At 57.2% G+C, this 19,124-nt stretch overlaps 1 protein-coding gene across 2 annotated transcripts; it reads left to right on the top strand.

The window, feature by feature from the left end:
- The first annotated feature begins 741 nt into the window (after positions 1-741).
- PRKACA (protein kinase, cAMP-dependent, catalytic, alpha) lies at positions 742-17,207 on the top strand. 2 transcript variants are annotated; one of them, XM_012641466.1, is made up of 10 exons: positions 742-979; positions 8,756-8,817; positions 9,262-9,390; positions 11,350-11,448; positions 12,519-12,601; positions 14,071-14,197; positions 14,286-14,381; positions 14,475-14,597; positions 16,400-16,564; positions 16,957-17,207. In XM_012641466.1, the coding sequence occupies exons 1-10, from the start codon at positions 934-936 to the stop codon at positions 17,080-17,082; spliced, it is 1,056 nt and encodes a 351-aa protein (XP_012496920.1). In that variant the 5' UTR covers positions 742-933; the 3' UTR covers positions 17,083-17,207. The 2 variants fall into 2 exon arrangements, with proteins under 2 accessions (XP_012496920.1, XP_012496921.1); XM_012641467.1 differs by lacking the exon at positions 742-979 and adding an exon at positions 4,167-4,351.
- Positions 17,208-19,124: the final 1,917 nt, after the last annotated feature.

Raw genomic sequence — 19,124 nt, 5'->3', positions numbered from 1 at the left:
CCCTTGCTCACAGGGCCCAGCATCTTCCTGCAGCTCTGGCTGTGGCCAGGGGAAACCCAGGAGGGCCCCAGCCTGGACCCCAAGCAGGCCTGGCCACTTGGCCTGGGCGCTGCTGCCCAGAGCCAGGCCTTATGAATGACGACGGCCGCCGGCCTGGCGACCTCTGACCCGCGGCGCTGGCCGCGCCCCTCCCCCGCTGGCAGGTGGACAGAGGCTGCGCCGGGAGGGCCGCGGCGCCAACCGTGGCTGGCCGACAGCCGCTGCCGCACTGGGCGGGGGCGGGGGACTGCGGCGCGCACGGGGCCGGCCGGCCACCCGCCGGGGCGGCCTCCTGGGCCTTGGAGCGCCCGCGGCGGCCCGCCAGCCTCCGCCGCCCCGCCCCGCCGGCCTGGGCCCGCAGACTGCGCCTCTGCCCCGCCCCCTCACCCCCGGATTGACACTGTACGGTCTGCTGGGGGCTGGCCGGACACCGCGCCTCCGCCAATCGCCGGCCTCACTGGGCGGACCCTGGGCCCCATCGGGCGCTCTGACCAATCAGGCGAGTCTGCCCGCCCATCTGGGGCCTCGCGAGCGCGTGAGTGGCCGGGCGTCTGCGGGCACGTCACAGTGCCATGAGCCTATGACAAAGCGGGAGGGTCGCGGAGAGCCAATGGGAGGCGGCTTGGAGCCGTCAGTCAGGACGGTCTAAGCCAATGAGTGGCGAGCTGCGGGGGCGTCACGGGCAGCAGCAGCGGACTTGGGCTGAGGTTCCCGGGCGGGCGGGCGCGGAGAGACGCGGGAAGCAGGGGCTGGGCGGGGGTCGCGGCGCCGCAGCTAGCGCAGCCAGCCCGAGGGGCCGCCGCCGCGACCGCCCAGCGCGCTCCGGGGCCGCCGGCCGCCGCCAGCACCCGCCGCGCCGCAGCTCCGGGACCGGCCCCGGCCACCGCCGCCGCGATGGGCAACGCCGCCGCCGCCAAGAAGGGCAGCGAGCAGGAGAGCGGTGAGTGCCCGGCCGTGACCCCGATCCCGGCTCCGCGCTGCCAGCCCCCTCTCTGTTCATCACCAACGGGCCCCTCCCCCCACGAGGCCCCCCCATTCCTCTTTGCTTACCCCCAGCGTCCCTTGCCCCTGCCTGTCTAGGTCTGGGACCCGAGGGCCCGCAGAGGACCCCTTGTAGGCGCCCCCTTGTTTACGGCCGTCCCCCACTGCAAAGACTGTGTCCCCCCAGCTGTCACAACCAACCATGGCACGTATGACCGCTGGAGCCCCATGTCACCACCCCACCCCCTCCTTTCCTGTCCCCTCTCTCCACATACTAATCCCCCTACCTCCTCACTCACCTCTGCCACATATGAGACCAACTGCCTGACCCCAACCCAGGTTTCTGCCACTTTGGGAGTGCAGTGGGGTCTGCCTCTGCACCGCAGGGAGCTTGGCCACTTGGTGACCACACCCCTCCCCCCTCCAGCCCCCGCCATCTTTCTCCTGCCCTTCCCCTCTTCACCTTATCATAGCACCCCCCCAGCCCCTCCTGCCCCCCTTGAGCATTTCCCCGAGCCACCTCCATCATTGTTTTTCCCTTCTGTGTCACTTGGCATGGGGGACAGGATCTTTCTGGGTCCCTCTGCCCCTCTCTCATCCCGTCACTCTCTGTCACTCTGCTTCTCTGCTTGTGCTCACTCCTCCAAGCAAGCGTCTGTCCCTGGCTGGGGTAGCAGACTGTTTATGAACCTAGAGAACTGCTTCAGTGCTTCCAAAGCCAAGTTTGAGGTAGTCTTGCTGGGGTTCATTGCGTCCTCTCTCTTGTGTTGGGTGTGAGGGGGGTGGTGGTGGCAGAGCTCCCTCACATCTCCTGCTGTGCAGTGAGCTCTAGGGTCCTTGGGGGGCCCCTCAATAAATGGTTGTTTCACAACTGAGGTCATTCACCCAGTCCCCAGGGCTTCTTCACCGGCTCCTGGCTCGGGATAAAAAGTGTCTGAGTTTAGCAGGGCTCATTCGGCTTGAACTGGGATAGTCGGAAAGAGGACTTGGAAGGGGGGACAGTTGAGGAGAGTCGTGGGTGACATCTAGTGATTTGCTTTGCCAAGGGACAGATAGATTCTCATCATTCCCAGGGCTGAGCCAGACAGAAGAGACCTGTTTCACCTCCTTTCCCCCAAATTATGTTGGCCTTTTCCAGCCAGCCAGAGAAAGAGATTCTGTATCTGGAAATGCCTTCAGAAATGGTCTTGAGCCACTTCCCCAATTCTTCCAGCTCTTAAGTTGTCATCACTTCAAGCCTAAAGCTGGACCTCATTTGGAATCCCCTTCCTGTTACCCAGAAATAGTTAGAACTGAGAAGGAAAGCCCTGTCCAGCTATGTCCTTCCCAGTTCTTGGTCTCAAACCCCAGCGTCTGAGTCCCCTGAGTACCCCTTCCCAGAAAGACATGAAAAAGGCATGAAAGCCGGGGAACTTTATTCCCACGTGGATTCAAATAGCAGAACTCAGAGTCGCGGAGCAGCTATGAAGAGGCCTGACATGTCACCAATGGGCGGGGGACAGGGAAGCAAGTGCCTGTAGTTGAGTGCTTGATGACAGAGGAGCAGGTGGGTAGTGTCCAAAAAAGGTCTCGGCATGAACTTGGAGGGGACTAGACAGAGGGGGAGGGGCCAGGCCCCCAGCAGGTGAGGCCAGCTGGGAGGTGGAAGGTGCAGGCAGACAGCTATATGTTGCAGTGACTCGGTTGAAAGTTGGGGAGTTGAAATAGTTCTGGAAAACCTTCAAGATATATCAAACACATGTGGTGAGGGATAGAAAACCACACAGGGAAAAAGATTCCCAAGAAAAAGATCAGAGGCTCCGGAAGGAACCCCTAATTCTCTCAGAGCACAAGCTGGACACCCCAGGAATGAATGATCACAATAAAACAGAGCTACTATTTATTGGGCATCTAAGATATGTCAGGCTAAATGGCATGTCACCGATGGGCAGGGGATGGGGCAAATAGATATATCTCCTCCAGTGATTTTCAAAACAGTCTATTGTCCAAAATTTCCAAACCAGCTCTCTGAGTTTGACATGGATGATATCAGAGAGGCAGGGTTCACATCCAGATCTGTCTACCAGCAAACTTCCTGGACCCCAGAATCTCCCAACTCAGACATTCTTAAGCTGCCTCCCAGATTTTTTACTCTATTCACTTATTATTTTCTTAATATAAAGTAATAAGAATTTTACTCACTTCTGTTCAGTTGTAAACTTTGAGCCCATGCTAAATAATAATATAAATGAAATCATGGGATTGCCATGCCAGCTGTATTCTCTTTGGTACACATCAAAATACAGTTGTAACTAGATTAAATGAAACATCCCTAAAATCATTTCATGTTCTGCCAATGGCACCGTGTCACACTTTGGGAAACGCCCGAAGCTGCACTTCCTCACAGAGGCTCCCAGAGAAGGAAATAGGATGAGGAAGGAAGTCCCTCTTTGCTTCGAAGCTCTCTGATTCTGGGAGGATGGAGTTAGACAAAATGTGCCCTCTTGTAACCAGGGTGGGGCAGGGGCGGGGGCAGTAGCCAGGCCAGCCTGCAGGGGGCACCTGAATTTCATGTGCTAGATGCTAGCCCGCCTGAGGTCAGAAAAATGCCCAAGCCTTAGTAGGTACCAGTTAAGCATCTGGCAGTCCCCTGCGTTGCCATCTCTGCGCCAGGGCAGGAAAGGGGTCTGCCTTCTCCCAAGAGGGCAGGGATCTAGAATGGGCTCTGAGGTGGAGTTGGGGGAATCTGCTGAGAGAGCAGAGAAAAAAGACCAAGCCTCAGGCTCTGGCCAGGATGGAAGAATTGAGAGAGGGCAGTGGCCCCACGAGGCCCCCAGGTCAGACAGCCAAGTAGGGCTCAGGTCTTGGCTGGCAATACCCCTGGGAGCTGGCCCACGGGGGACGAGGCAGAGCTGGTAAGAGGGAGCCCCTCAGAATCCCCCTAAAACTCCAGAGACAAGCAGATCCCAGCATTAAGAGCAAGGTGCCCCCAGGAGGTCCCTAGGTGGGAAGAACTGTTGCCCTCTAACATCCTATGGATCCCCGAGAGGGCCAAATGCCTTCTGTGCGTTGGCAGTTACCCAGAGGGTCTTGTCAAGGCAGCTTTTCTCCCTTATCCCAAGCGGGTCAACAGAGGCTTGGAGGGTCCTACGTGCCCCTCCCCTGCACCCATGGCCTCCACATTGGGTTTTCTCTTCCTGCCCTCACCCCACGCCTCCCTGGCTCCCCCTACAGGTGGGGCTCTGGGGATGGGCAGCCAGGCTGGTATGGCCGGTCTCATGAGCCTTCCCAGCCACCGTAGTCCAGGTGCCCTGAGAGGAGGACTGAGTGATGGCTTCCAGCTCCAACGATGGTGAGGCTGAGCCCTGTTGCTATAGCAACTTCCCAGGCACACTCTGCCCCTCAAGTCAGGGAGGGGCTGCAGTAGGGTTTGGGGAGCGGGTGAAGAGGACTCTGTGGACCCCAGGCTGGTCCTGGAAACCCTTCCCTTAACACCCCTGGGCTGTGGGGGATGGGGGGATGGTCCACCCAGAGTGGGGGTCCAGCTTAGGGACAGTGGTCCACCCAGTGCTGGGGTCCAACTCAGACTGGGGGGCCATCCAGTCCAGAATAGGGGTTGGTCCCATCCAGTGTTGGGGTCCAGCTCAGTCTGGAGGATGATGCAGCCCAGAGCATCTAGGCTAGACTGGAGGACCCGGCCAGCCTGGAGTAGGGGTCCCAGCCCGGCTGGGCACTCCTGCCCCAGAATTTCCAGGACAGCCAGGTTTTGGAGGGCAGAGAGTCTACGATCGTTGTCTGAAGGAGGTGGTTCCGGACGCTGGGCTCCTTCTGAGGGAGCCCCTAAGCCCCTTGCCCAAATTAATTCCCCCATTCCCAGGGTGAATTTCTGGATTTCTGCCTTCTTTCTGTGGCCCTGGCTTTTCGAGGGGCGTCTGGGATTTTCTCTGTGAACCCAAATGGAATCCGGACCACAGTAGAGGCTGACACCCCCAGTGTGGGAGGCGCGCGGTGGGGTGGCGGGCTCCACAGGCCAGCGGCTCCTCTTCCACTTCCTGTTGCCAGCAGAGACCACGGGTGCCGGGCACTCTCAGAGAGGGTGCCACTGGCCCTCCACTTCTTTTTGGATCTGGAAAGAAGGAGAAAGATGGTCAAGGCTGCTTCCCCCTCCCCCTTCCCTGGGTTTAGGCATTCGTTTCCGGTTTGGACTTTCATGGCTGAGAGCAGAGCCAAGCACAGGGCAAGGTTTGACAGGCCAAGGACATCGCAGGATGCCGCTCCCCTCTCCGCCCCCGCACAGGAGCAAGACAGATGTACCCATTTCTCACTCAAGATAGCAGGATTCGGGGGCTCCACATTGAGAGGGAGTTCAGGGGAAGAGATAGGGTGGCTCTTGTAGACTCCCCCCCCAGCCTTTCTCTCCAGCTGTTCTTTCGGCCAATTAAAGGAGCTCTGGGGCCTCTTAGCCCGCAGGGAGTTTCTCTTGCTGTTGCCTGAGTCTAGGCCTTAACTCCTTCCCCTCTGCCCGTTGGGCACTGCCCTGGGCACATTTGGTGCCATCCTCTGGACAGTGCAGCACCCACTGAGGAAGGCAGGGCCTGGCATCCCCGGGGCAATGAAGTCCCTGGAGAGGAAACTTAGCTTCAGCGCCCCGCCTCGGGGCACGTGGGACAGCCAGGGAGACACCCTCGGGAGAATCTTCCCACCACCTCCTGCCAAGGAGGGCCTCTGCAGACCTTGGCCAGCAGGGAGCAGGTACCTTTAAATGCTTCCGTGGCAACCAGCTCCTCCTCCCTGGTCCCCTGAGGCCTTTCCTAGGAAGCTGGCTTAGAGGCTCTGCGTTTTCCTGGTTCCCCAGCAAAGGGAAGATTCCAGGGAGAGTCCAGGGCGGCTTGGGATGGATCTGGGGTCAGGCAGCAGCGAGGGCGGGGACTCAGAGATCACCTTCCAGCTGTGGCTGCAGCTGTTCCTCTGGGCCCACCTGGCCATCCGTTTCCTGGGCTACCTGCGCCAGACCTTCTGGGGGCCTAAGCCGCAGCCAGCACCTTGAGCCAGGGGCAGAAGGGCCCCAGATCACCCCATCCCACCCACTCCTTATTCCATCCCCTGCTGGAAGAGGCAGGAAGCAGAGGTGAGTGTGGGGGCTCCTGGCTGAGGTTCCCTGCCCCTCCCCCTACTGTCCCTCTTTATCTGCCTGCCTCTCCTGGCTCTGCCCGACCCCCAACCCCATCCATCCCCAAATCTGGCAAGCCGACAGGGCTATAGTGGCACTAGAGGGGACATAGCCTGGGCCTTCCTGTGCTTTAAGAGGCCAGAGAAGGGCTGTGCTGGAGCCGGGTACCCTGTGAAGCCACTCGGTGGGGTGCCAGCAGACAGCCAGAGGCTCAGGGCCCACCGAGTCAGGGAAGAGCAGGATTCAGCAGTTCTCAGGGATGGCTAAGAGCAAAGGGGAAACAGGACCAAGCTTTCTCTTGCAAGCCCGGCTCCCCTCTGCCGCCTTGGGTGGGTGAAGGTAGAGTCCCAAGAAGGTAGCCTGCACCCTCCTTACCCACTCCAGAGTTCAGCGTGGACCCTTTACAGGTTTCCAGGGCAGGGGGTGTGCGTCAGAAAGGCTGTGCTAGCCTGGATGTGGAGTGGCCCCAGGCTCAGACAGGTCTCCCGGCAGGGTGATGGCCCAGCCTGTCGGCAGCTCAGGACTCCTGCCTGCTGGTTGCCTGTCCCCTCTCGACTCGGTCCCTCTTCTTGGGGCTTCCTGGCCACTATCTCTCCCCATCTGCCACCCTTCTAGCCCTGAGGAGGGCTGTTCTCTCTCTTCCCGAGGAAGAGCCTTGGGGACAGTGTGGGGGAGGGGCGGCTTACCCACGTGGCTGTCTGGGGTTCTTGGCAGGCAGATGACAGGCAACACAAAAGTGCAGGTGCGTGCAGGGCCCCTCAGGGTAGCAGCCGTCCCAGGAGCAGCAGGGGGTTGAGGACAGCTCTGTCTATAGGCCACCCTGGTGCATTGGGACCAACAGCTGATCCAGTAGTGAAGCAGTTAATCCCGTGGGCAGTGGAGTCAGGCAGGTGACCTGAGTCCCAATCAGTCTTCTCATCTGTACTGTGGGAATGATAGCAGCTCCCACCTGGCAGAGTGTTCTCACTGCTTCATTGAGACACCTTGTGACCCTAGGCGGTGGTTACAAGGACAACTCTGTAATGTAAGGATTCATCGGGCTGCACATTTAAGATTTTAGCACTCTGCCAGGTGCGGGGGCTTGTGCCTGTAATCTTAGCACTCTGGAAGGCTGCAGGAAGATCGCTTGAGGCCAGGAGTTCAAGACCAGCCTGAGAAAGAGTGAGACCCTGTCTCTACAAGAAATAGAAAAATTAGCTGGGCATGGTGGCGTTTGTAGTTTCAGCTACTCGGGAGGCTGAGGCAGGAGGATCACTCGAGTCCAGGAGTTTGAGGCTGCAGTGAACAATAAGGTCGCCAGTGCACTCTAGCCCGGGCGACAGAGCGAGACTCTGGCTAAAAAAAAAAAAAAAAGATTCAAGCACTCAATGCACCCCATTTTGGGGTTTTGTTTTCGTTTTTGAGACAGGATCTCACCCTGTCGCCTGGGCTAGAGTGCACTGGAGTCACCATAGCTCACTGCAGCCTCGAACTCCTGGGCTCAAGCAATCCTCCTGCCTCACCCTCCTGAGTAGCTGGGACTCCACGCATGCGCCACCACGACCGGCTCCCCCTGTATTTTATATCTCAATTTCTAAAATTACTTAAAAGTCAAATGAATAGCTGACATTTCTATGGCACTAACCTCATGCCGGCCGCTGTGCAACCCTCTTTGCCAAGAAGAACTCAATCAATCCTCAGAACCAACCTGCAAGGTCATTGTTCTTATTATCCCCGTTTTACAGATGAGGAAAACTGAGGCCCAGAGAGGTGAGGTTAGTTGCCTAAAGTCACACAGTTTGTCCAAGACCAGGCTGAGATCTGAACTCGATATTGTCCCAGGGTCCTGGCCCTTAGCCACTTTGCTGGGCCGCCTCTCAGCGTAGGCAAGAATGACCATTTTCAAGCCATATTTTCCTGGGCTGTTAAGTGAGGAGAAGGGATGAGGTAGTGTAGATGAAGCAGCCGGCCCAGGGTCCACCACGGAGGTCTTCAACGATACTGGATGGTGATGTTCGGCTCGGGGTGCTGGGGGGCAGAGGGGGGCTCCCAGCAAGGCTTCCCTTGAATCAGCTCTGGAGTGAAGGCCCCGCAATGGGCAAAGAGAGGAACAGAGCCAGCTGGCGGCCGAGACAACAGCTGAGCCCCCCAAGGGTGCCTGCTGCCCGAGCCCCAAAGGCCTCCACCCTGGGCCCAGCCTCCCCAGAGAAGGGGCCGGAGGAGCCGCCAAATCCCGAGGCTATAAATACCTCGGCTGGCGTCGTCCCTAGCCATGGAATGTCGGTCAGAACTGGGGCGAGTGGGGGTGGGCTGACCGGGGTGCCTTTCTCTGTCCCCCTGGGAGCAGCCCCTGAGTCTCCCTGTACCCCATTTTGGATAGCGTGGAGGCTGGATCCCACCTCTCTGTAGTAAGGGGAGCCCAGGCCCTGGCCGGGATCAGGGCCCCCAGGCTGCCTGCAGACTCGGCCAGGCACCCGAAGGCATTGGGACAAGTTGGGCTCTGGGTTAAGGCAGCTACACCCCACTTTTCACAAATAAGCATCTCCCCAGAACTGACCTGAGTCCGTCCTGGGGTCTCCATCTAACCCTCCCCTTTCTTCCTTTCAGTGAAAGAGTTCCTAGCTAAAGCCAAAGAAGATTTTCTTAAAAAATGGGAAAATCCCGCTCAGGTAAGCCCACCGGGCACAGAGCCCTGGGAGGGGTGAGCCAACGGCCCCCAGGCCCCTGACTGCGTCCCTGCGGCGCAGCTAGAATTTCAGCGCACTGTGGGCTCCAGACCTTCCCCCAGTCACTCCCTAGATACCCATGGGGGCTCCTGGGCGGAGGCATCTAACTGCCCTCTGCCAGGCTCCCCCACCCCAGTGGCCCCTTCCAACTGGCTGCCCCTGCCCCCAACACAGCTGCCAGCAGCTCCTGGGCCCCAGGCCAGGGCCGGATCTGGCCCCTGCCACCCGCCTTGAGGAATGTGCCCTCTGCCATCTTGTCCTCAGCCTGCTCACCCCACGTGCTCCCTGGGGCCCCCTTTGCCGGTGGCAGAGGGGACGCCCCAAACCTGGGCCCAGCAGGCAGCAATGAAGGGGTGTCCCTGACCCTCTGGACCCCTCCACCCACAGAATACAGCCCATTTGGATCACTTTGAACGAATCAAGACCCTGGGCACGGGTTCCTTCGGCCGAGTGATGCTGGTGAAACACAAGGAGATGGGGAGCCACTACGCTATGAAGATCCTCGACAAACAGAAGGTGAGACCTGCCCTCCACACGGCCCCTGTCCCCTCCGTCAGGCCCCTGCTCCAACTGTGCCCACCACTCGCCCGCTCACCAACTATTCCCCAACCCCCCTAGCGTGCCAGACCCAGGGACTAGAAGGCCCCTGTGCTGCCTTCCCAAGTCACCCCCTCCAGGCCGGCCACCAGTGCAAAGCCAGGCCCTTTGACACAGGGTCAGACACCAGCCAGTATGGAGGAGGCCAGAAGTTCTCCTGGGGGAAGCAGCGTTTTCATAGACATTCTTTCCATAAGTATTTTCAAGAGCAGCACCGTCCAACAGAGATGTAACTCGGGCCACAGAAGGGATTTTAAATTCTGTAGTTGCTCCATCAAAAAAGGAAAGAGCCCAGGCATGTTGGTGTGCACCTGTAGTCCCAGCTACTCGGGAGGCTGAAGACGGGAGGATCCTTTGAGCCCAGGAGTTTGAGGCTGCGGTGCGCTGTGATCGCACCACTGTACTCCAGCTTAGGCGACAGAGTGAAACTCTGTCTCAAAAAAAAAAAAAAAAAAAAATGTGAAATGAGGCCGGGCCACGGTGGCATGCACCTGTTGTCTCAGCGGCTCGAGGCCAGGAGTTCCAATCCAGCCTAGGCAACATAGTGAGACCCCCATCTCTAAAACAAGCAAAATTTTTCTAATTAAAAAAAGTAAGCAGACGGGCTCGGGCCTCTAATCCCAGCACTTTGGGAGGCCAAGGCTGGAAGGTCGCTTGAGGCCAAGAGTTCAAGACCAGCCTGGGCAACATAGCGAGACCCCCATCTCTACAAAAAATTTTTAAAAAGTAAAAAGAAAGAGGTGAGATTCATTTTAACAGCGTGTTTTGATTAAGTCACCATGTCTACACTATTACCATTTCCACGTTATCAATGTGAAAATATCATTAATGAGACATTTTCCATTCTTATTTTTTTTTTTTTTGGCACTAAAGTGTCTTCAAAACCCAGTGTCTATTCTATACTTAGAACAGGTCTCCAATCAGCTGGTAAATTTTCTCTGCAAAGAGGAGAAAAAGTACCAAAGATGAACAGGCACATTTGGGTGCCGGAGCTGTCCCAGCCCCGCTTACCAGTTATCCAGGGCCTACACCAAGTATTAATTTCTAAATTTTTGTTGTAGATACTTAATTTTTTTTTTTTTTTTGGTAAAAAAAAAGTCTTGCTTTGTCACCCAGGCTAGAGTGCAGTGGCACGATCAAAACTCGAAATTCGGTTCCCTAGCTAAGTGGCCACATTTCAAGGGCTTAGTGGCCACCTGTGGCTGGTGGGAATCGAGAAGTGCCAGTGTAGACCCTGAGGACACAGCGGGGTGAGCGAAGTGGTTCACGGCCAACCAGGGGGCCAGGCTGCCTGTGCGTGACAAGACGGCCTGACGTCGGCTAGCTGTGTGACCTTGGGCAAGTCACTTCCCCTCTCTGTGCCTGGGCTTCCAAACTGGTGTGCTCACAGCATGTCCTTCTCGGGGCTTCTGTCATGATTCAGCTGGAGACTACGTGCAAGGTGCCTGCCCGTGTGGGGACAGCTGATAGCTGAGGGGCAATTATTAGCCGGAGGCTCGGATTTGTGTGTGCAGGGTTCGAGACAAGGGGAAGGCGGTTTTGGCTCAGCCGCCCCTTGCTCCAGGAAGCCTTCTCGGAGTCCCCTTTCCCCAGGCTGCGCCTTCTCTGGGCATCTGCAAGCCCGAGCGTCCCCCACTATGGCCGTGGCCCCTCTGGGCTGTGAGGCCCTGGACTCCATGCCACGTGAGGACAGCAGCCTCTGTCCTCCTCCTCGCTGTGTCCTCAGCACCCAGCCCAGGGCCCGACAGGCCACAGGCACACAAATGATTCCAGCTGAAGAGACCTGCCCGAACCTGGCACCCCTAGTTCCAGGCATCGGGGGACACGAGGCCCCTCTAACCCCGCTCTCCTCTCTGCCCTCCCCTCCCACCCGCACAGGTGGTGAAACTGAAACAGATCGAGCACACCCTGAATGAAAAACGCATCCTGCAAGCAGTCAACTTTCCGTTCCTCGTCAAACTCGAGTTCTCCTTCAAGGTGGGGTCCAAGCGGCCAAGGGGTCAGGGTCACTGCATTGGGTCCCAGCCGTCGGGTGCGGCCTCTCGGTTCCCAGGGCTGGGGTTGGGAACAAGGACAACCAGTGGCTGTCCACTTCTGGGGAAGAAGGGGCTCCCCGCAGGAGGGACGCCGGGACACAGGGCCTAGGCGGGGGCTCCGGCAGACCCAAGCTCAGCTCCCGGGCTGGCCAATTTCTAGCTCCGTTTACCTTGGGCGAGTTACCCAACCTCAGTAACACGCCTCAAAATCGCCAGCCCATTTGCAGCAAGACCCTGACCTATAGCCACGAGCCTAGGTTCAGTTCCCAGCTCTCAACTTCCTGAATGCATGACCCTGGGCAAGGGACTGCATCTCCCTGAGCCTCAGTTTTCTCATCTGTTAAATGGGAATCATAACAGCTTCCACCCAGTGGGGTTGTCATGACAGTTCTGAGCACATCGCGAGCGCCCTTGGGAGCTGTTTTGGGTGTCATCCAAAGCTGTGGTCCTGACAGCCAGGAAAGGCCACACGGGGCCGGCTTCCCGGGCTTCCACCCCAGGCAGGCACACAAGCCTATGCTCAGGACCCCACACCTAATTTAATACCCTACTTCTGCCATCTTGAAATCCGTAGCAATTTTTAACAAGGGGACACAGATTTTTATTTTGGGCCCTGCAAGTTCTGTAGCCCATCCTGGTCCCATTTTACAGGTGACAAAACTGTGGCCCCACAAGCCTTACTTGGGTTCCCAGACTCGAGCTACTAGAGTCCCCTCTGTCTCCAGCCAGGACAAACTGGCCAGGTCCCTACCTGCCTCCGAGCTGGCCCACACTTTCGCCCCCTATAACACAGCAGGATCAGGGCTGCCCCTTCTTCCTCGTGGGCAGGATGAGATTCAAAGTGAGGTTCAGCCAGCACGGGGCCTGGCCCTCGGAACGTGCTTTGTACGGAAAGCCAGGATCATTACTGTCCTTTAATGTCTGAACACCTGCCAGGTGAGGCCCCTGCGGCCCTCAGATGGGACTCAGGGCTCAGGGAATGGGGCCCTGATCAGCCACCGCTTCCCACAGGACAACACAAACTTATACATGGTCATGGAATACGTGCCCGGTGGGGAGATGTTCTCACATCTACGGCGGATCGGAAGGTTCAGGTAAGCGGGCCACCCAGCGATCCAGGCTCTCGGGGGGTGTCCACCCACAGGCGGTGTCCCACCATCTGGGAACACAGAGGGGTCCGGCACGTTAGAACATTCAAGCGGTCGCTCCAGGTCCCTGTGGGTTTTTGTTTCTACTATGCTGAGGAATAGGCAATGTGTCAACTGCCACAAAACAAAACAGACAGACCAAACATGGTGACTTAGGTGTCAACATTTAAGTTGGCAAATCTATGCTTTTTTTTTTTTTTTTTTTGAGCCCAGCTCAGTGGTGCAAGCTTATAGTCCCAGCTCCTCAAAAGGCTGAGGTGGTTCTCACAGCCCTGGAGGCTCGGGGGCAAAAAAAAAAAAAAAAAAAGAAGGTGGCTGAGGCAGGAGGATCGCTTGAGGCCATGAGTTCAAGACCAGCCTAGGCCACATAGCAAGACCCTGTCTCTTATAATTAATTAATTTTATACTATTACTTTATTTTATAAACATAGTTACACTTTAAATACAATAAAATACACACATCTTCAATATTCCATTCCATGAGTTTTGACAATTGTATATTCCTATGTAACCCCCACCCAAAACATCACATAGAACATTTCCATCACCCCAGAAAATCCTCTCAAATCCCTGTCCTTTCTGGCTCCAAACACCATGCATTTGTTTTGTCTGGGTTTGGACTTTTCATGTTCTTTTGTGTCTTTCTTCTTTTGCTTGACAGAATCGGTTAGAAGTTCAGCCACCTCACTGGGTAGATCATAGTGTGTCCTATTGGTGGTGGTGGCGTTGAGTGGTTTTCCCTTGTATGAATATATCACAATCTGTGATTCCATTCTCCCGGTGATGGACATTTGAGCTGTTTCCAGTGTCAAGCTATCTATGAATATCTCTGTTGTGCATTTTTGTCCATTTTTTTTTTTCTTGTAAGAGATGGGGTCTTACTCTGTCGCCAAGGCTGGAGTGGAGTGCAGTGGTGAGATCATAGCTCACTGCAACCTCAAACTCCTGGGCTCATGTGATCCTCCTGCCTCAGCGTCCTGAGTAGCTGGGACTGCAGGTGTGTGCCACTACGCCCAGCTAATTTTTCTATTTTTTGTAGAGATGGGGTCTCGCTATGTTGCCCAGGCTGGTCTTGAACTCCCAGGCTCAAGCAATCCTCTTGCCTCAGCCTCCCAGTTAGCTGGGACTACAGGCACGTGCCACCATGCTAGCTAATTTTTTTATTTTTTGTAGACACAAAGTCTTGCTATGTTGCGCAGGCTGGTCTCAAACTCCTGGCCTCAAGCCATCCTCCTGCCTCAGCCTCCCAAGTAGCTGGGATTACGTATGGCCAGGAGCCACCATGCCCAGTTGCTTCTCCATTTCTGTTAGCTGGATTGGGGGTGTCTTCCTCTGGGGCTGGCTCTGCGGGCCCACCTGCTGGACCATTTGGGGGTGTGGCCACCGACACTCACCTCCCCACTTGTCCCCACCAGCGAGCCTCATGCCCGTTTCTACGCGGCCCAGATCGTCCTGACCTTCGAGTACCTACACTCGCTCGATCTCATCTACCGGGACCTAAAGCCGGAGAACCTCCTCATTGACCAGCAGGGCTACATTCAGGTGCCCACCGGGCTGGGCGAGGGGCAGCCCCAGGTGGCCACGGCCTGGACCCTCCTTCCTGGCCAACCGCTCATTCTTGTGCCTGCAGGTGACGGACTTCGGTTTCGCCAAGCGCGTGAAGGGCCGCACCTGGACCTTGTGCGGGACCCCCGAGTACCTGGCCCCTGAGATTATCCTGAGCAAAGTAGGCGCTCCCCCAGCCCACCCCTTGTCCTGAGGCCGGCTCTGACCTCGGTCCCTCCTCACCCCACACCCCCTCAACCCCATCTCGCTCCAGGGCTACAACAAGGCCGTGGACTGGTGGGCCCTGGGGGTTCTCATCTATGAGATGGCTGCTGGCTACCCGCCCTTCTTCGCCGACCAGCCTATCCAGATCTATGAGAAGATCGTCTCTGGGAAGGTGAGGCCCAGATGCCGGAAGGGACAAGCAGACCCTTCCCCGCCCACCCGTCCCGCTGTCTGCGGATCCCTGCTTGCTGGAATAATCTAGAAGCTCATTATCTAGAAGCCAACTCCTTGAGCCGCCTCGATGTCTAGCCCCTGACCCGCAGTGCCAGAATCCCAATGGCTTCCAAAACCCCAAGCCTCATCGGAACTCCTTGGCCACGGAACTCGTGCTGCCCCGACACCAGGCCGTTCTCGCCTTTGCTTGTCCCACCTAGAATGAGTTTTCACAAGTTTCAAGGCAGAAAAGCGAATGTGTTTGGGTCCCAGGTGCCACCCCTGGTCCCCCCAGGGAGTCCCATCACTTGGGGTATGCGGCCCACGCCTGCTCTCCAAGTGCAGACGGGACCAGCTCTGAGGGTCTGGGCAAGGGGTGGCAGAACCGTCTGAGTTCTCGTCTACAAAGTGCACCAAGGGATCCCCTCTGCCAGGTCCTGGATTCACCCCCTCGGTCATACCCCGAGAGAGTGGCACCCCCGTGGGAGAGGTGAGGAAACTGAGGCTTGGAAAGGGGACGTGTCTGGTCCAGGATCACACCTCGGCGAGTAAGCGGAGGTGTGATCGTGAGCAGCAGCTCAGCCACCTCCCTCCACCAGGTCCAGCGCCCCGTGTGGGGGAGCTGCTGGTTGGCCCAGAATCACCAGAAAACAGCGGGAACAGACGCAAGCTCAGCCTTGGGTGGGCTGACCTGGCTGGAGGCCCAGCTCTGCCACCTATGGGCTGTGAAACTTCGGGCAAGTCGCTTCACTCCTCTGAGCTTCCTCCTAGCCATCTGGGAACCAGGGAGCTAGCCATGTGCCCCTCAGGGAGGGTAGAAGAAGTCACCAGCTTCAAAGTGGGGGCACGCTGGCTGGACACAGAGTCCACATCACTACGAGGGAAAGATGAGGCATCTGCCACCGGGCAGAATAGAAATTCCCAGAAAATGGCCAAGAGTGGGGAAAAAAAAAAAAAGAAAAAGCCATAGAAGTCTCCGTGGGGGAAGAGAGGAAGACGAGCATAACTCCCTTCTTTGTAGCATTTTTCCAAGTCCCACGCACCCTCGGCGGCATTATCTCCCTCAACCAACCCTGGAATATCTGCCCCATGTCGGACAGACATGCGCAGACCCAGAGAGGTTAAGGGCCGTGGCCAAGGTCACACAACTTGTCAGAGGCAGAGCAGCGACTAGAAGTTGTTTCTTGCAGCTGTCTATCCGGTGACTACTTGCATACAAGGCCATGGGCTCAGAGCTTTGGGGGAAACTTTCCGGAAGAGTTGAGCTGGGCCGTAAAAAATGGAAGAGGCTTAGCTATGAAGAGAGCGGGGGCGGGGGGAGTTTCTCTCATGAGCGTGAAGGTTTCAGAAGTCTCCAGACCCCAGCAGAGCAGCCTTAAGAAGCAGCAGCTAAGGATGAAGTTCCGAAGTCCGATGGATCTGAGATGGAATTGCCCGTCCACTCCCTGGTGTGACCTCGAGGAGGCTGTTTAACCCCTCCAAGCCTCAGTTTCCTCTTCTCTGAAATGAGAACCATCATAGCACTTGCTTTAGAGCAGTGGTTCTCAAAGGGGTCCCCTCTCCGGCAGCAGCACTGCCAGGGTGCATATTAGAAACAGATTCCCAGGCCCCATCCCCAGCCTTTCTAAATCAGAAACCCTAGGGAAGGCCCAATGAGCTGTTTTTACAGGATTCCAGCAGGCACTCAAATCTGGGGGCCTCTGCCCGATTGGACTATTGGATGGAGCAGCTCCCCACCCTGTCTGTGTACCCCTCCTCCAGGTGCGGTTCCCTTCCCACTTCAGCTCTGACTTGAAGGACCTACTTCGGAACCTCCTGCAGGTGGATCTCACCAAGCGCTTCGGGAACCTCAAGAACGGGGTCAATGATATCAAGAACCACAAGTGGTTTGCCACGACTGACTGGATCGCCATCTACCAGAGGAAGGTGGGCCTCCCCTCCTCTAACATGCTTAGAGTTTGGGGGGAGGCCAAGTGGCAGGGAGGGCTGCCAGTGGAGAGATGGAAAGGGAAGAGACCACGGGTTCAGGGGCAACCTGGAGTAGGCAGCTTAGAGCCAGTGGGGTCTAGAAATGGGATTCTGGGGTCATTTGGCCACTGTGTGACCTTGGGCAAGAGATACCTCTCTGAGAAGTAATTTCCCCTTTGGTGAGTTGGCTGAGATAAGGATCTTGGATTATTAAGAAGCGTCACATCCTAATGCTAAGCACAGACCTGGGTTAGAGTAAATACTCTTGAATGTTAGGCCATTTGCATTTATTGTTGTAATAACGATTATGTTGACTACTGAGTCCTGGGTGATTCTTGATCCCTCTCCAGGTGGAAGCTCCCTTCATACCAAAGTTTAAAGGCCCTGGTGACACGAGTAACTTTGATGACTATGAGGAGGAAGAGATCCGGGTGTCCATCAATGAGAAGTGTGGCAAGGAGTTTTCTGAGTTTTAGGGGTGTGCCTGTGGCCCCACGGGTTTTCTTTTCTTTTTTTCCTTTTTTTTTTTTTGGTGGGGGGTGGGAGGGTTGGATTGAACAGCCAGATGGCCCCAGAGTTCCTTGCATCTAATTTCACCCCCCCACCTCTCCTTCGAGCCCTCCTGCACCTTCTACCACTTTCCCCCCCCCCGCCGACACCCCCCCCCAAGATCCACTTCTGCCTGTTTTAAATGAGTTTCTCAGCTCCAGTCAGACAAGGTCTTGCTGGTGTATCTCCAGGGACGGGCTGTGCAAAGAGGCCCAAACTTAACCTCCAGGCCCCACTGCACCCCAAACCCACCACAGGCACCCCTCACTAAGGGCGAATGAAGGAAAAGCCAACCTTCCCTTCAGAGCAACACTGCCTGCCTGGGAAGAGATTTTAGTGACATGTTCAGTGGGCTGCTTGCTAGAATTTTAAAAAAAAAAAATTTTAAATCTTATTTAAGTTCCACCAGTGCCTCCCTCCCCTCTTTCCTCTACCCTCCCCTCTCCCTTGCCCCCCTCCCCAAATCCATCTGAACAAGGCTGGGAAGCAGATTGACTTTGTCAAGGGAGGTGCTGGGGTTTGAACCTCTGCCCTGAGCTGCTAATCTCCCCTGCCCCCTTTTGGGGTGGTGGTGGGGGTCCTCTGCCAATCCTGCAAGGGTCTCAGCCCCTTTAGGAAGCCCCTACTACCCTCTCCAACAGACCTTTCTTCACCCCTGGGCTTTGGGAGCCAGACAAAGCAGCTGCCCCTCTCCCTACCAAAGAAGCCTCACCCCCCCCAAAAAAAAGACAGAGGGGGAGCCCCACGCCCAGAGTCTTTCCTCCCAGCAGCACTCCCCCCAAACTCCTTAATTTTATTCTCAGCCAGATACTAATGCCCAGCCTCCTCTCAACTCAGTTGGGAAGGCAACCCTGCAAAAAGGACATGGAAGGCAAAGTCCCCCTCCCCCGGCCCAGGGTTCAAGGCCAGGCTTGCTGGGGAGGGGCTGCCTGTTTTATTCACCCAGCAGCTTCTGGGGGGCCCCCCCCACCATCCTGGGCGCCCCTCCTCTAGCTTAGCCGACAGCTGTCCGTCACCTCTTCTTCCACCCCTGTCTGATTTGTGCTTTTTTCTCTCTCAATAGAAAAGTGGGGAGCCACCCCATTCATCCCTCAATTTGTCCCTGTCATAACTTCTCCCCATCCCAGGAGGGGCTCTCAGGCCTGGGGTGGGGCCCCGGGTGGGCGCGGGGGCGATTCAACCTGTGTGCTGCGAAGGACGAGACTTCCTCTTGAACAGTGTGCTGTTGTAAACATATTTGAAAACTATTACCAATAAAGTTTTGTTTAAAAAAAAAGTGTCGCTGGTGTTCTCGACTTCGGTCACCCACCCACACACCCCCAGGGGGTTGGCAAGGGAATTTCGGACCCCAGCGTCCAGGCTGATCATGTCCTGGCCTGGAGTCTTAGTGAAACCGGGTTTAGCAGGAATTCCGCCACTCCTCCCGCCCCGCAGTAGAAGGGGGCGCCAAACTGCCCTTTGACCCCCGGATTCGGGGTCCCCAAATCTGCAGCGCGCCCTCTCTGCGTCCAGCTCCGGGCCGAGAGGGCGCTCTAGGGAGACGCTGGGGCCGGCGCGCCGGGAGGCCGAGCGGCGGCGGGGGCGGCCCAGGCAGGGGGAGTTGAGGGGGGAGACGGTGCGCGCCCCCCTCCCCGAAGCCAAAGCGCGGGACCAGGCGCGCCGGAGGCGCGGAGGGGGCGGCGGCAGCCCGAGGGTCCCCGCAGAGCCCAGCGAGCGCGCCGGCCCCGGCCCGCAGGCGGCGAGTTCCCGGTAAGTGCGGTCCCGAGAGCGGAGCGCGCCGGGGAGGCGTGGAGAGGGGGGCTGGGCGCCGGGGACGTCTGGGTCCCGCGCCCAATGGCTGGAGGGCGGCCGAGCGCCGCCCGCCTGCCCTGCCCGCCCCCTCTCCCCTCCCCCCACTCCTTGAGAGGGGGTCTGACTGTGTTGCCCAGGCCAGAGTGCAGTGGGACGATGACAGCTCACTGTAACCTTG

The sequence above is a fragment of the Propithecus coquereli genome, unplaced genomic scaffold (genome assembly GCF_000956105.1).
Source record: "Propithecus coquereli isolate 6110/MARCELLA unplaced genomic scaffold, Pcoq_1.0 Scaffold164, whole genome shotgun sequence".
Taxonomy (NCBI): Eukaryota; Metazoa; Chordata; class Mammalia; order Primates; family Indriidae; genus Propithecus; species Propithecus coquereli.
This window is presented reverse-complemented; position numbering and strand designations above follow the sequence as displayed.

Coding starts and splice junctions, on each gene's coding strand:
- PRKACA (XM_012641466.1), top strand. CDS start 934: ATGGGCAACGCCGCCGCCGCCAAGAAGGGCAGCGAGCAGGAGAGCG. Junction 12,602..14,070: donor CGGCGGATCGGAAGGTTCAG/GTAAGCGGGCCA, acceptor TGTCCCCACCAG/CGAGCCTCATGCCCGTTTCT. Junction 16,565..16,956: donor TCGCCATCTACCAGAGGAAG/GTGGGCCTCCCC, acceptor ATCCCTCTCCAG/GTGGAAGCTCCCTTCATACC.